Source organism: Megalobrama amblycephala, linkage group LG21 (genome assembly GCF_018812025.1).
Source record: "Megalobrama amblycephala isolate DHTTF-2021 linkage group LG21, ASM1881202v1, whole genome shotgun sequence".
NCBI lineage: Eukaryota > Metazoa > Chordata > Actinopteri > Cypriniformes > Xenocyprididae > Megalobrama > Megalobrama amblycephala.
Genome location: NC_063064.1, coordinates 18,320,236 through 18,335,188, shown reverse-complemented (window position 1 = coordinate 18,335,188; position 14,953 = coordinate 18,320,236). Strand labels below are relative to the sequence as shown.

The 14,953-nt window shown below is 34.2% G+C and overlaps 2 protein-coding genes across 8 annotated transcripts in view; one reads left to right on the top strand and one right to left on the bottom strand.

The window, feature by feature from the left end:
* ptpdc1a (protein tyrosine phosphatase domain containing 1a) overlaps positions 1–14,953 on the top strand; it is a 73,102-nt gene that overhangs the window by 49,621 nt on the left and 8,528 nt on the right. For 4 of the 6 annotated variants that reach the window (XM_048172446.1, XM_048172445.1, XM_048172444.1 and 1 more), the window contains 2 exons: positions 11,930–12,028; positions 13,977–14,148. In XM_048172446.1, the coding sequence (XP_048028403.1) occupies positions 11,938–12,028; positions 13,977–14,148 (263 nt within the window). In that variant the 5' untranslated portion in view covers positions 11,930–11,937. Of the gene's footprint in view, positions 1–6,283; positions 6,437–11,929; positions 12,029–12,858; positions 13,875–13,976; positions 14,149–14,953 lie in introns of those variants that run through there. The other 2 variants (XM_048172442.1, XM_048172440.1) reach the window with 2 other exon arrangements.
* The window catches only part of barx1 (BARX homeobox 1), an 81,674-nt gene continuing 67,491 nt past the window's right edge, over positions 771–14,953 (bottom strand). The window contains exons 1-5 of one of the 2 annotated variants that reach the window (XM_048172449.1): positions 6,065–6,201; positions 2,872–3,523; positions 1,589–1,880; positions 1,378–1,462; positions 771–1,298 (exon numbers count right to left, since the gene is read on the bottom strand). In XM_048172449.1, coding sequence (XP_048028406.1) covers positions 1,131–1,298; positions 1,378–1,462; positions 1,589–1,880; positions 2,872–3,073 — 747 coding nt within the window. In that variant the 5' untranslated portion in view covers positions 3,074–3,523; positions 6,065–6,201 and the 3' untranslated portion in view covers positions 771–1,130. Of the gene's footprint in view, positions 1,299–1,377; positions 1,463–1,588; positions 1,881–2,871; positions 3,524–6,064; positions 6,202–14,953 lie in introns of those variants that run through there. The other variant, XM_048172450.1, reaches the window with a different exon arrangement.

Sequence of the window (14,953 nt, the reverse complement as noted above, 5' to 3'; positions counted from 1 at the left end):
CTTTGGGTACAAAAATGAATTGTTTTGTTTTTTAAATAAAAATTTATTTATAATAAAATATTTAATTGAATCTTCAAGACTTTAATCTGAGAGTTTTGTTAGACCCGACTACAGTTCCCCAAATTATCAATCATTTCATGTCTTTGGTTCTGCTGCTAGTTAACATTAGGTTTTGATTTTATTAGTAAAATTAATTTAAAAAGTGTTACTGGTTATTTCAAGATCAAGGTCCTGGGCGTTAAAAATGTGTTACTTTAAGAGAATCGAGGGGAATAGACAAAATCCAAAGTTATCAGCAGAATAAGATCATTTTAGCATTTTGCAAATACTGTGGTGCAAAATGAACAGGCCTACACATTCATCACACTGCAAATCGCTTACTTCAGACACTTCTTCTTGGCACCACAGCCAGTGTCTTTGATTAAAAGGATCTTTCTGTGAAAATAAATAACCTCACTTCGAAAATATTGTGTTACCACATATTTACTTTTACTGCGTAAACACGCCAAAAGAAGTTTAATGCGCGGTGTGATGGCGCTCAGTTAGGCCGTAAACAATTCCGCATAAAATTACACAGCCCGCATTCGATGTGCCTCAGAGATATGAAGGAAGAATTTGACACAACATGAAACGAAAAACAGCAACGAGGATTTTTACATTTATTATTATTATTGTTGTTGTTGTTATTATTGACTTTCATGCTGCCATTTGTGTCTTTCGTGGTTCCATGTTTAAGAAAGAACGTCACATTGCCACAACGTCAAACTGTCTTCGGAAAATTGTCATTTTAATTTTTTTGAATATTTTTGAAATACCAATGAAAAGCATAAAAAGCACAATATATGCTGATAAAAAAAAAGTCCATGACAGCCTTCAATGCTGAGAGAAAGGCCATTCATTACTAACCACCGTTCCGGTCCCTGGAAAAAGTTCACTATGACTTTACGAGGCCCGCAAAAGTTGGCGTAATCAAACAAACAGACAAAACATAGTATAAAATCAGGCCAAGTGGTTAGGTCTCTGTAAGTGCCATCATAAAGGCATCGGTGCGCAATGATCCAAAGAGCCCGATTATAGGCCCGACTGCTTCCTGGAGACAAACGTATTCTCACGGATCGGGATGTTCTCGTTTATTCCTCTTGGTTTGCATCAGAAAGTGAAGAAGCTCCGCCGTCGGATAAGCGGTCCGCTTCTCGCGTCCTCTCCTGCTCGGACAGCTGCTCACTGCTGGGGATGGAGTTCTTTTTTGGACGGCCCTTGGGTTTGGTTGGAGATTCTAGTCCTCCTCCTTGCAACACCTTCAAAGCAACAACGATACACATCAGCTTAAATTTCCACAGGTATGACATAATTTGTAGAGTTATTATTAGAACTTACGATTTTTTTCCATTTCATTCTTCTGTTTTGATACCATGTTTTGACTTGAAGCTGACTCAGGCCTAAAGACTCTGCCAGGTCTATTCTGTAAAAGAGAACGATGTCGACTAAGCCACTTCTCAGACCAAATGTGCTTTGCATGTACACAACAAAATTAATACAGTTGTGGGAAAAAAATATGTAAAATAATTGGCATTTAAAGCGTGTTTACCTGTCAGGAGTTGAGAGATATTTTTGTTTCTCAAATCGTTTTTCCAAGCCCATCAGCTGTAGTTCGGTAAACACAGTCCTACTTCTCCTTCCTTTCTTAGTCTTGCTCACGGCATCACCTCCAGGATCGAGTTTACCCCGAAGATGGAGGTCCAGCGGGAGATGGTGGGATGAAGAGCCCACCTGCAGTCCCGCAGCTCCGGACAGAAGCGCAGAGCCCAGCGGCGCACCGAGTGAGCAGGACAGAGGAGATACTGGAAACTTCAGGATACTGGTCTGGTCTGCTTTAAGGACTGGATATAAAACAAATGTGTTGGCCATGATCATTTTGTCTGAACTAAAACTTCCTGGCATTTTCATGTCATATATATATATATATATATATATATAGATATAAAAAGTTTGGATGGATACATACAGGTGAAAGTGGATATTGTGTACAGATTTATAGCCTATAGCCAATGTCTATAAAATAATATAGTCTAATATAAATGACATTATATATAGGCTATATTTTTCCCTGATCGATTTAGCTGTTAATTCAACTGTACGCTTTTGAATTCATAAGGATATTTATGTAGAAATCTTGATTAACAGTTTCAAAGGCTTCAAAACAGACAAATATTTATTTAAATGAGTTAATTTGTGCTTAAATCTTTCCAGCCATAAGGGATGGAATCTTTTAAAAATGGACAGTCTAATGAATATTTCAACGTCAACCTCGAAATTAGCTGCATGTTGCATAACTGAAAAATGTTTTCATTACAAAAACATCTTTTTTCCAACCATTTAATTTGTCTCAGTAAACTTGTCGTTTCTACTCAATTTTCGCGGTTTTCAACACAATTTTTCATGTGTAATTAAATTCAAAGTGCAGTGAATTTATCAATGCATGTTGTAACTTTGACACCACTTTTATTTTACTTCACTATTTAAGGTGGCAAATAAATAAATAAAAACTTTCTATTTTAGTGATTTTATTTATTTATTTATTTATTTTTGCAGTGGTTTGTAAGAGTTTTTCCCAGATCAACAAAAAAGAAAGCGCGCATTGCATGCACTGGGCCTGAACTGCTCGGTCCACTGCGTTGCATATATTTCGGTCTGAGATATCTGATTTGCTTCGTATTGGTCTGCAGAGACAATGTGGAGTCTTTTCTCTCTGAGTAGGCAAATAGAGAGGTTCTGCAATTTGAATGCCCTGTATTAAGAGAAGGTTAAGATTAAAGGATTGCCCATGCCGGATCTTAAAATATTGTCTGACTGAAAGGTCACGGTTCTTACCTAAGTGGTTGTGGTATGGTCTGGCGGACAAAAGGGCATGTACTCCAAACTTTAGAAGGTCTCCAGTGGGACTTGGTACCTTGTGATCCGGATGGTCTGTAAGAATCTCTTCAATCATGAAACTCCTGTACCTGTGAGACCTTTGGTCTGGATGGACATCCGGGGGGTAGTAGTGCGCCCCAATCTCCAAAGGATGTTGCATTATTATAGTTTAAATGTAGCAGATGTTCTCCGAACCTCCTGGTAGCCTGTAGAAACCTTGAGGTCACATTGAGGATTCAGATGTCCTTGTGAAGCACCGATGCATAAACGTCCATTCAGATTTTTAGATGCGCCGATCATCTAAAAAAAAAAAAAAAACATCCTCGCGTTTGTGGTGCGCTTTTGAAATACGCGGAGAAGACTTTGACTGATTCGCGCTCTTTGAACGCTCAAAATACGAGCGAAATTGATTTCTTTTCTTTCGGGGAGTTCCGAAATGTGTGGTCCCGTCCACGCAGCTGGAGTGAGAAGTCTGATCCGCCCAGTGAGGGCAGCCTGTTTCTGTTCTTAGCGCACCAACCGAGCTCTGAATCACGAACATAGACATCTGAGTTTAAGGAGGTCTAGCACAACGCCACACCTCCTCCTCCTCAGCATGCTTGGGCACTCACTGTAAATAAAGGGAAAACACATAGTCAAAACATTGAACTTGTCGTGTGACTACTTTTTAAATGTCATTTGAATAAGTTTCATTTGGCAGGGTCTATTACTTTATCCAAAATACATGAAAAAGAAATTCATACAAAAATGAATTCTTCTATAATTTATTTCCATTCCCGAGTCTTATAGTTCTTTTACGTATAGGTATACATGTTTTTATTATTTATTTATTTATTTATTTTTACAAGATTTCTGCTTTTTATAATCTCGAACATCTTTATTCTCGACCCATATATCAGATTAGTCACATATCTTTCACCAACGTTGGTGTCTTAGCGTAATAAACAAATCGGTTATAAAATTAAATGATGTTAAACTTAACCTTGTTGTAACAAAATAAACGAAAGTCTTGCGAAAAATAAAACGGAATAGGTTCTCTCGAAATAAGGATATTTGAGCTCATCATAAAAATGACACAACATCGCCTTTTTAAATATCAGATCTTTGAATTCCGATGGTTATTAATAGATATAACCAACCGATTTATTTTAAATTCAACCTTAAGAAACTGGGTCCGCGAGAATTGGAGGAACAGAAAAATATTGTAAAGGTTTGGGCTCCAAAATCTTATAAAACATGTTGTTCAAATAAACACTAACTCGCCTTTTAAATTACATACTTGGCACACAGTTTTTCCTTTTGCTTGTGATGTTGTAGCAAATAGAAAAAACAGAAAACGTTGCTTTTGCCCTTGTGTTATCATTTTGATGAATAAAACAATGCCACGAATCATACATATGTTTTTCACCATCGTCTTTTGAATTCATTTAAATTAATTTTAATGTAGAGGACAAGTTGCAAATTTTCTTCTGAAAACACTCTAAATCCATTTAACTTGGTGATCCCAGTGTAACAATAAAAATACTGGGTTACACTTTATTTTAAAGTGTCTTTGTTACAGTGTAATTATACATTTAAATTCTGAGGAATATTAAGTAACTATAGGGGTAAGATTAGGGTTTGCTTTGGTTTAGGGTTAGTTGCATGTATGCATAATTTACTGTTATTACTATGTAACACTTGTAACAATGACAGTAAAATAAAGTGTTTCTAAATACTGTTTGTACTCTATAGAATATGTATACAATATAATAGACAATATACAGTATTATTATTATTACGCGTCAGACACAAGGAAATTGCTTTTGTTTATTTTCTGTATTCATAGCATTCTGCTTCATATTGTTTCATATTTCATCATATTAAATTGTAAAATGTGACACTGGTCAGTGGTGAAGCGCTGTCACTCCATCAGGCAGAATAAACCACTAAATTGTTCCTCATGTTTACAGTATTTAAACAGAAAGGATGTTTCTTCCTTCTTCACACTGTTTTATAAAATCGTATGGAGCGTCGATTTTAACATCAATCGACATGCCAAAGCTAGAAGCATGCATGTCTTCTTTATTTTCTTTTTTCTTCATCATCATATACTCTGTTTTTCTTCGTCCATACGTAATTATATTACTTTTATAAATCGTGTGACTATATGACACTAATATAATTGGATATATATACAGTAATTTATCCTGTTAGTATTAGTTAGGCTACTTTTAGTGTATAATTATTATTATTTCTTAAATATTGCATATTTCGAAAGAAAGAAAGAAAGAATCACACTCGTTCAACCCCCTCTCACTTAAAATAATATTCCACATATTAAGTCTAAAGCATGAACGAGCACTTCTGGTCGGAGCACTTCTGTATTTCAACCACTAGGCGACATCATATGAATGCCAGATTGCATCGAGTGGGGTTAGTAGCCATATGTAGTATTGTGGGAAGTTGGACCACTTCAGCAAAAGGCTTATTGTGTTAATCTATTATGTGCTTAACCACGTGCGCCAACAAGCTTCTTACAAGACGCCCATGGCCACTTTAGAGCATCATAAACATGCATCTAAATTGATCAGACATGCCTTGTATTATATTATATTATATGCATACATGGAGTTCAAATGTCTACACTGAAAATCTGGTATTCCAAGTGTAATTTAAACTTGAAAAAGCCCATAACATTGTAGAATTTTATAAATGTTTTAAACATGGCCACCATTCTATAAACAAATTTGTGGAATCGTGCATGTGAACTCCTTTTACAGGCGGTCAGACGTTCTTGCTTGCATTGAGGCACAAGATGATCTTTGGATCAATCTCAAATCATGTGGGATAACAAGGTCATGGTCATAACTTAACTAGTTACATGTAACGGCGTTACGTAATTTAATTACAAAATAAATGTAACTGTAATCTTCCAAATGTGGAGTTCACGTATAGCTCGGGTGACATTAAAGCAAATATTAACAAATACTAAAACATTCTCGTGTTTTTTTCCCAGTTAAAATTTGTACACAATTTGTTCTTTTAATTTATAATAAAGATATTAAATGAGAAATTATAGACGTCTTTGTTAAAATAAAATGGGAGTTTTATAGCCTAATGTTTGCTTGCGTGACTTCCTTGTTTTTGATTTCATAAATGGCAGTGATACCTTTTTATAAGTACTTCAGTCCATTAGTTCAAGTAGATCAAGTACACCCTTAAGAAGAGTCAATAACACTTCACATGAAAATCAGCCAGGGTCCAAATGTGCTGTTCTTCGAGTGTTTGTCCCATTTCCTCACATGCGCTCACCGCCCTTCATCCCTGCTTTATAACCCTCATTTGATCACATGACCACGGATCGACCAATGACAAGCCTTATCCGTTTCCTCCAACCTGTTACAATGTAACATCCCTTTGAGCAGCGAAACTGATACAAATGCACTCGACACTGTGTATAGTTGATTCATGCGTTTGCATTTCACAATGACCCCAGTGGAAACAATGGTCTGAGCTAACAAAATCCGGTTCCAGGGACGAGGTATGTACCAATAGGTCACACGAGCCCTAATGTTAGCCTTTGCTTTTAGCGCAATAGCATTAAAGGTTAGCTAGCTGAGAGATGCACCGCAAGAGATTAACCATACAGTCTGTTAGTTCATTTAGTGATCTATACTCTGTTATTGTGCGATTTTGTCTCGTTTTTCACTGATACAGAGTATATAACTGTATAATAATCCTCATACAGCAACGCTAGATCTACAGAGCAAAGGAGAAAACAAGCTGCATTGTCCTTTTTGTGAGCTGTAATGCATGTTACTGCCAATAATTAATGTTAGACTTTAATTTCTGGCACGAAAGCAGAAAGTTCACACAGATGAGAATCTGGAAATTTGCGTTATTATCTTATGTTCAGTTTTTCTTTGAAAGCATGCTGTTATAGATTTTAAGTTTTCTTTTAATAACAATGTAGATGATGACTTTATTGTCCAGTGTGCAGAAGAGAGACAGATTTGGTCTTATATTGTTTTCATGTACTCTCATGTGTTTTGCTTTTACTGTAGTGTCTGTCCAAGCTTATTGGTGTTAATTTAGTGTTGTAGTTTTTATTTGTATGTTGGCTATGTATGTATTTAGTTCTTTTATTTAGTTATGTACCAAAGCAACATTGCATTCTTATACACTTTGCACAACATATAATTAATAATAATAATTTATTATATGTATTTATTTTTGGATGTTGTGTTTAAAGTGTACTTTGCTGATTAAGCAATCAGGGATGCAGTACAAAGATTACATAACAAAAACAAGTTTCTCCCTCTTGAACTTGGGCCGGAATTCATGGTGCAGTTTAGTTTGGATGTCTTACATTGATGTAAATAAACTTGACTCCTCAACAAATGTTTCCCATGATAGATCTCTGCATAGATAGTTGCAGTAGCTGAAGTAAATTTAGTGACATGCACTTGTTGGTTTCTAAAAAAAAAAGAGGGCATGTGAAGGGTCAGACACTGAGCCAGCAACAACATCAAGATTTCTCTAAATGGTTCAGTTATTGCTATGATTGGCTGAGACTTATACTCAAGCTCTGTGGTCATATCTGAAAGGCAATGTAACCTTAACTAAACACATCCACTTAGACTATTTAAGTGTTTTTTTGTTTTTTTTAAAACAGTATGCTGAAAGTAGGCTATGATGTGGTGACTAAAGCTGATACAATTTAATGTCACAATCACTGTTGGGGAGTAACTAGTTACATGTAACGGCGCTACATAATTTAGTTACAAAATAAATGTAACTAACTATCATACGTTAGAGTTAGTGAGAAAAAATGTGTAATTAAATTACAGTTACTTAAGAAAATGTTAACGATTACAAATGGGGCTTTGCCTGTTTTTGATGTGCATGATGCCTCCTGCCATTTAAAGGCCGTTTAGTAAAGCAATGTCATCCTGATGCTTTTAATTGGCTCTCTTGATTGACTTTGCAGAGCTTCACATCTGCCAATTACATCAATCAACATTGCCGCTGAAATTTTTAGGCTACAACCTGTCTGAGAGTTGCCACCATGGCGAGTGATAAAAATGCGCTCCATTGCTGTAAATTTAAAAATAATTTCATCCAGAAATCTTACCTCAGATTGATCAAGTAAAAAGAGGTACTAAGTCTGATTTTGTGGTGGCTGTGCTTTAAAATTAAATCAGTATAATCTTAATTCAAGTGATGAAGGATTTTGAAAGTCTGATAGTTTCAAGTAATCAGTGTTGAGTACTATGTAACCTTGTCTGGTTCAAATGTTGGAAAATGATTTACAGTTGAAAACATTAGTTTGAAATTTAGCAAAGTAATCAAAAGTAATCCGTTACATTACTTTATTAAAGTAACTGAAGTTACACTACTTATTTCATTTTAAATAGGGTAACTTGTAATCTAACCCATTACATTTCCAAAGTAACATTCCTAAAACTCGTCACAATAAAAGGACATGCTGTATAAACTACAGTCTTTAACTCTAAATGATTATTTTATGGTTTATTACATAAACGATTCTAATTTTATCAATGCAGTCATCAAAATAGTAGCTATATTAAGTTAACAGAAACCAGTCTGGTTAATAATGAATGCATTTAAATACATAAACTCATTGTGCAATTTTAGCAATAACACTAATCTGATATAAAGTATGTGTGCACTCCTTTTCGTAACTCTGTTTTGAAAATGCTTTGAAAAATCAGTTCAAAGTTTAGATGAAAGTGATCGCCGCCCTTTGATTTAATTCAGTGGGCAGCGTTCAAGGATTCACCCAAGCTCAGACTCCAACAGCTTTTGTAAGGGTTACAGCTGGAAAATTGTTTGCAAGCATATTAATTATTAAAATACATTATAATGAGTAGCTATAAACACTGGAATTGCGGGACTAAAATAGGAATGAATTTAAGAACCAAGATGATCTCCAAATCTATATTAAAATATAATACTCAAGACAAGCACATGGGATAAGTCTCTGTCTTTTCTATCGATGTGTTGATCGGATTAGGAAAAATCCATTCCTAATCAGATGAATAGCACACACTGATTGACTAGTGTCAGGTTGAGTTTTTGGACGGATCAAGTGGGGTTTCACTTTGTCTCTGTCGGATCGGTGTGTAAGGAGAAGCGTACGTTACAATGCAAATGAGTCAATGCAATGCCACTCCACTGTCCTGTGTCTTCTCATTTTACGCTGTGAATTAATCATGCTGTATCCAATGACTGCTAACATCATCCTGAATGTGCCAAAGATCGTTACACAAACCCAACGCAAATAGGCAGTACTTCATTACTTAAGGCTGCACTATTGTTCTCCACTTTCGATTATTCTTAAAGATGAATAAACCTGAGAGAAATGTTTGTTAAGACAAAGATCATTGAAGACAAGATCGTTTGAAGGTCTCATATATGGGTATGGGTCAATGACGTATAAGGATTTTCGACAGGTCAATTTTAAAATTCAAAAAATAATATTTATTGCAGTTGTTCAAACATTAAGAATGTCGTGTACACATAAATTCATATTAAAATTTTAAATTAAGTGATTTTAGTCTTTAGATTTTATCTGATTCATATTTCAGTCACAGAAATTAGCTATTTTATTTTTATTTTAATACAGTTATTCTTATTATTGGTCGCACCACATGATGAGTGGTCGCTCCAAATGACATGAAGACCTTACATTTCATTAAAAATCTATTTAAAGAGATTAATAAACAATCAATTTTATACAAAAAATAGATTTAAACCAGATTTTATTAAACTTTCACAGAATTTTCATGAACACAAATTTTATATATAAAAATATATATTAAAAAAACATAACATTTCATTTAAGTTGACTTTCATTGAAGTTGAAATCAATTAATTCTTTAATTCATCAAGAACATATTAGGCTTAAACTGATCAAAAGTGACAGTAAAGATATTTATAATTTTACAAAAGATTTTCTTTCAAATAAATGCTGTTGTTTTGAACTTTCTATTCATCAAAGAGTCCTGGCAAATAAAATATATCACAGTTTCCACAACATTGATAATAGTCAGAAATGTTTTTTGAGCAGCATATCAGCATATTAGAATGATTTCTGAAGACTGGAGTAATGACGCTGAAAATTCAGCTTTGATCACAGGAATAAATTTCAGATTACTATTCTTTTTAGTCACATAGAAATCAGATATTTTAAATGAATAACATTTCACTCTTCTCCTAGGAAGGTGTAACTCCATTCTTGCTGCAGGGTCAGAATTAACATGCCAGCGGTTTTATGGCCAGCGTTTTTTTTCTTGGCAATGGCATCTGGTAAAATAGATTGATATAGTTATAAATAAAATTACCAAACTGAAATTACATGCTCTAAACAATTTTGTTTTACATTTTTCTCATATTGTATACTACAAACATAAACTGTCTGAAATATTTTTTATAAAATGACCCAAATTGCATACAAATCTATTCCAAATGATACTAAAATAAAGTACTTTATGTATAAATCATCAATTGAATATAAAAGCACAAAAACTGCCAATCTAGGACATATATCTATCATGGAAAACACACTGCAGTGGTCGCACCACATGATATTTTGTCGCACTATATGATATTTTCAAATTCAGTCAAAATTTACAGGCACAGAATTGGCCACCTAAACAAAACAAGATAGCTTCCCACAGAAGGTCACTATGAGATTTGTAACAAAAGTATATATTTGCAGAAATAACTCAATATTCATTGTTTTTTTGAGGTCATACCACATGATATGCAAATGTGGAAACTACATACCTGTTAAAAAGGTAATTTTTTTTCAAATTCAAGACTGTTCGCTGCTTCCATGGGTCCTTCACAAATTGGTATATGATGCAACTTCCTGTCTTTGAATGAATTTTAACACGAAAGGCCCAAAGTGGTCGTTTTTTGATGGTCGCACTACATGATGTTTCATAAAATGGATATCATCGGACAAAGTTTGTTTGTGTATTATGATGGAAATATAAATACAAATGCTTTGCAATTTTGTACAGGATTACAAAACACTTGGAAATCATGCCAAATAGTGCAGAAAATGAATGTGAATAAATTTAGAGTAAATTCAAAGACAGGACGGACGGTTGCACCACATGATATTTGACTTTAAATAACAGAAAATTACAAATAACTAATGTTTTTTGAAAAGCTAAAGTAGAGGAGAGGTAATATGGTATATTTTTATGCATTGAAACCAAATTTTAACTGAAAAAAAGTCAGAAATGTAGTTTGAAAGCACTAAGAAGAGTTAACCCCTTTTTACCCTGTAACCCTTTTTTTTTTTTTTTTTTTTACAATATTTTTTTTTTTTTTTTTACAATTTTGCCTTTGTCAAACCAAAATAATTTAGCATGCAAAATATTAAAATGTGGTAATATGAAAATCCAGTAGTAATAGCTTGTTTTTGAGCAGGATAGTTAGTCATTGCAACTCTTACCTGTGATTAAAGTAATGGCTATTACAGTCACAATGGTAATGTGAGTAGTCAGCCGTCAGACACATGATATGCAGTGGTCACTGTAGGGTTAAACTGACACAATGAAGTTTCCATAGCTTCATGCTAGTATAGTATAGGTGAAAAATCCCTCACAATGATTGGAAATCTGTAGACCTCCCAATAATTTACAAGGTTGATTCCTGTGAAAATCTTAATGATTTGATTAGTCTTAATGTAAAAACAACAATATCACAAGGGCTTATTTGTTTTCTCAAGAGTCAAGGTCTTCTTTAAATGTATAAATTTATTTATTTTACACTCTGTTCTTATAGAAGAGGTTGTAAACTCCTCGTTCATTATATATGCCACTTGCAGTGACACTAGATCCAGCGTGTGACACAGCATCACACTTTGTAAAATTTCCTCCCAGGAGGGAAAACTCCCAGGCAACCAGCCTTACAACTTCCTCATTTATGTTGTGTCTTTACTCTGCCATTGTTTTGTGTCTGAGGCTTTGACACCATGTTTGCTCCCACCTTTCAGTGTCTGCCATGGCAGCAGGCGTCAGTTTGTTGAGTGACCTGCCCTACACCACCGGCAGTTCAGCTAACAGCAGAGAGTTCAACACTGACATGGAGCCAGGTATTACTGCTATTTTCTGTACCTGTGACTGGGAGATATTTTAAACGATTAATGTGCAGTTTTTAATTGAAAACAAATAAGATGTGATTCTGATATGCAAGAACTGAACAAACAAAAATGTATATAAAATGTATATATTTGTTACAGAAAGAAAAGTTTGATGTATATTATAATATCATTTTTACATGTTATTCAAGAATGTATTATTACTGATTTACTCAAAAAAAAATATTTGCATTGTAATTAAGTACAATAACATTTTAGTTATAATACAGCATGTACAATAAATGGGATTTTAATTTAAATTTATTCTATTTTATTTTAAGACATCAAAAATAAGAGCACTAGAGCTTGTTTATACTGTATTATATTATAATACACCATTGAAATTGTAATTTTTGTGGATTAATTGTTTTGGATATACTGTTCAAGAATATATGTATTTTTAAGAAATTAATACTTTTATTTAGCAAGGTCACATTAAATGATTCAAAAGTGATAGTAAAGACATTTATAGTGTTACAAAAGATTTCTATTTCAAATAAATGCTGTTTTTTTTTTTTTACTTCGTTCAATAAAGAATCCTGAAAAAATGTGTCGGTTTCCACAAAAATATTAAGTGGCACAAATGTTTTTGACAAGATAATGTTAATGATTTATTGATAAAGATTCTTGAGCATCAAATCAGTATATTAATTTGAATAATTTCTGAAGGATCATGTGACACTGAAGACTGGAGTAATGATGCTGAAAATTCAGCTTTGCATCACAAAAATAAATTACATTTTAAAATATATTATAATAGAAACAGTTATTTTAACTTGTAATAATATATCACAATAATACAGTTTTTACTGCATTTTTTATCAAATAAATACAGCCTTTGTGAGTAAAAAAGAGACTTTTTTTAAATACATTAACCTTTGAACGGCAGAGTACAAAAATATTTTTTTGCCATGAAGGGTAGTAACGGGTAACAAAATGGCTACATTAACATATATAGACTGGTGCAGACATCATAAAGTCTTATTTTTCATGACTCATTCAATCTTGATGGACTCCTTTAAATACAGAGATAATGCATCTCCTTTTAATCTTTCTGAATTCAAGTGGTTTAGGTGAGAAAGGCCACTCTAATGGCCATGCTAACAAGAACTTCAGACTCATTTCCATTATTTCATAAGCCTTTTCAAATGCAGAGGAGACTGACGTATGATGAAACTACTTTTCTTTTATGTAGTATTCAGTTTTTGTGCTCTGAGTTACATAAAGTCTTTGTATTCACTGCAGCAGATGGAATGCATTAGTTGAAAAGGTGTAATTTCAGCCCCATTTTGTTGAAATGCATGCACGGTTACACAACCAGAGCTGTCTTTATCATTTCCATAAAACACATCATCCTGTTTCTCATCCACCTGAGACAAAACACACAAGCTTCTGCACAGCCTCCCACTGACTTCGGACTTGGTCACCATGGAGATCCCCTTCAAGTGCAACTAAACAGGTTGGATTGTATTGGTCTCTTATGCACCTTTTGTGCAGCTAGGTGATTGTTTAGCGATGATTCACTGCTCTGGGGTCAACGCTTAGTTTGTTCAGGCTGTGCTAAATGTAGTGTCGTCGGTGCATTAGACAAGAGACATGCAGAGACGGACTTGCTCTTCCCTGGTTGACAAGATCTTCATGGGTTTTTGAAAGATGCGTCGGCACTCTGCTTCAGAGATCTTGCTGAAGGTCCTAAGGAAGAGGCGTAGCTCAGCTGTGGAAGTTCTGACTTCCTCTTCACAGAGGGTTATTGTGGCACTTAGCATGTCTGAGGCGCAGATTGACATCACAGGCTGTGGATGTAATTTTTCAATTCAAGCTAAAGCTACATACATTTCAGTTAAAGCTACATAGTCTGATGACTAAATTCTGAATCCTAATTTTTCTTTATCTGTCTCTTCAGTGAATGTCAGAGTACCGACTGCAAAGTACACCAAGGTGGGCGAGACTTTGAGGCATGTCATCCCAGGACATATGCAGTGCTCCATGGCATGTGGCGGTCGAGCATGCAAATACGAAAACCCTTCTCGCTGGAGCGACAAAGAGCAAGCCATCAAAGGACTGTACTCCTCCTGGTAAGCTGTCTTCTTGCTCTCTTGTCAGAAGAAATGGAGTAAATGTGTGTTGTTTGAAGTGAACATATTAAATATTTAGCAGAGTCCACATCCATTCATTGTGGTAGTTCTACACAATGAAAAACTCAGATACACTGTTAGTTGAAGGCAACAAAAATGTTAGGGTTAAGTTTGAGCTTTTTTTCCCCAGCCATTCTCATAACTACTTGTCTATATTCGACAGATGGCCAGTCCATCTTATCTTATCTTATCTTATCTTATCTTATCTTATCTTATCTTATCTTATCTTATCTTATCATCTTCCTGATAAACTGATATGGTTATATAAATAAGAAAAAGAAAGAGCATTGTGCCAAACATTTGTCCAGGTAAAAATGAATGAAAAAAAAAGGTCTTTAGGTACGTAGATCCAAAAACTATGGAAGAGGATTAGGGCCAAGCAATAATAAAAAAATAAAACCATCTTGAGATTAAAGTTGTTAAATTTCGAGAAAAAACTCGTTAAATTTCGAGAAAAAAGTCAAGATAAAATGTTGAGAATAAACTTGTTAAATTACGAGAAAAAAATTGTTAAATTATGAGAAAAAAAGTAGTTAAATTACGAGAACAAATTCGTTAAATTACGAATTTGTTCTCATAATTTAGCGACTTTTTTCTCGTAATTTAATGAGTTTATTCTCAACATTTTATTTAGACTTTTTCTCGAAATTTATCGAGTGTTTTCTCTAAATTTAACAAATATAATTTCGAGATGGTTTTATTTTATTATTATTGCTTGGCCCTAATCCTCTTCCGTAAAAAACAG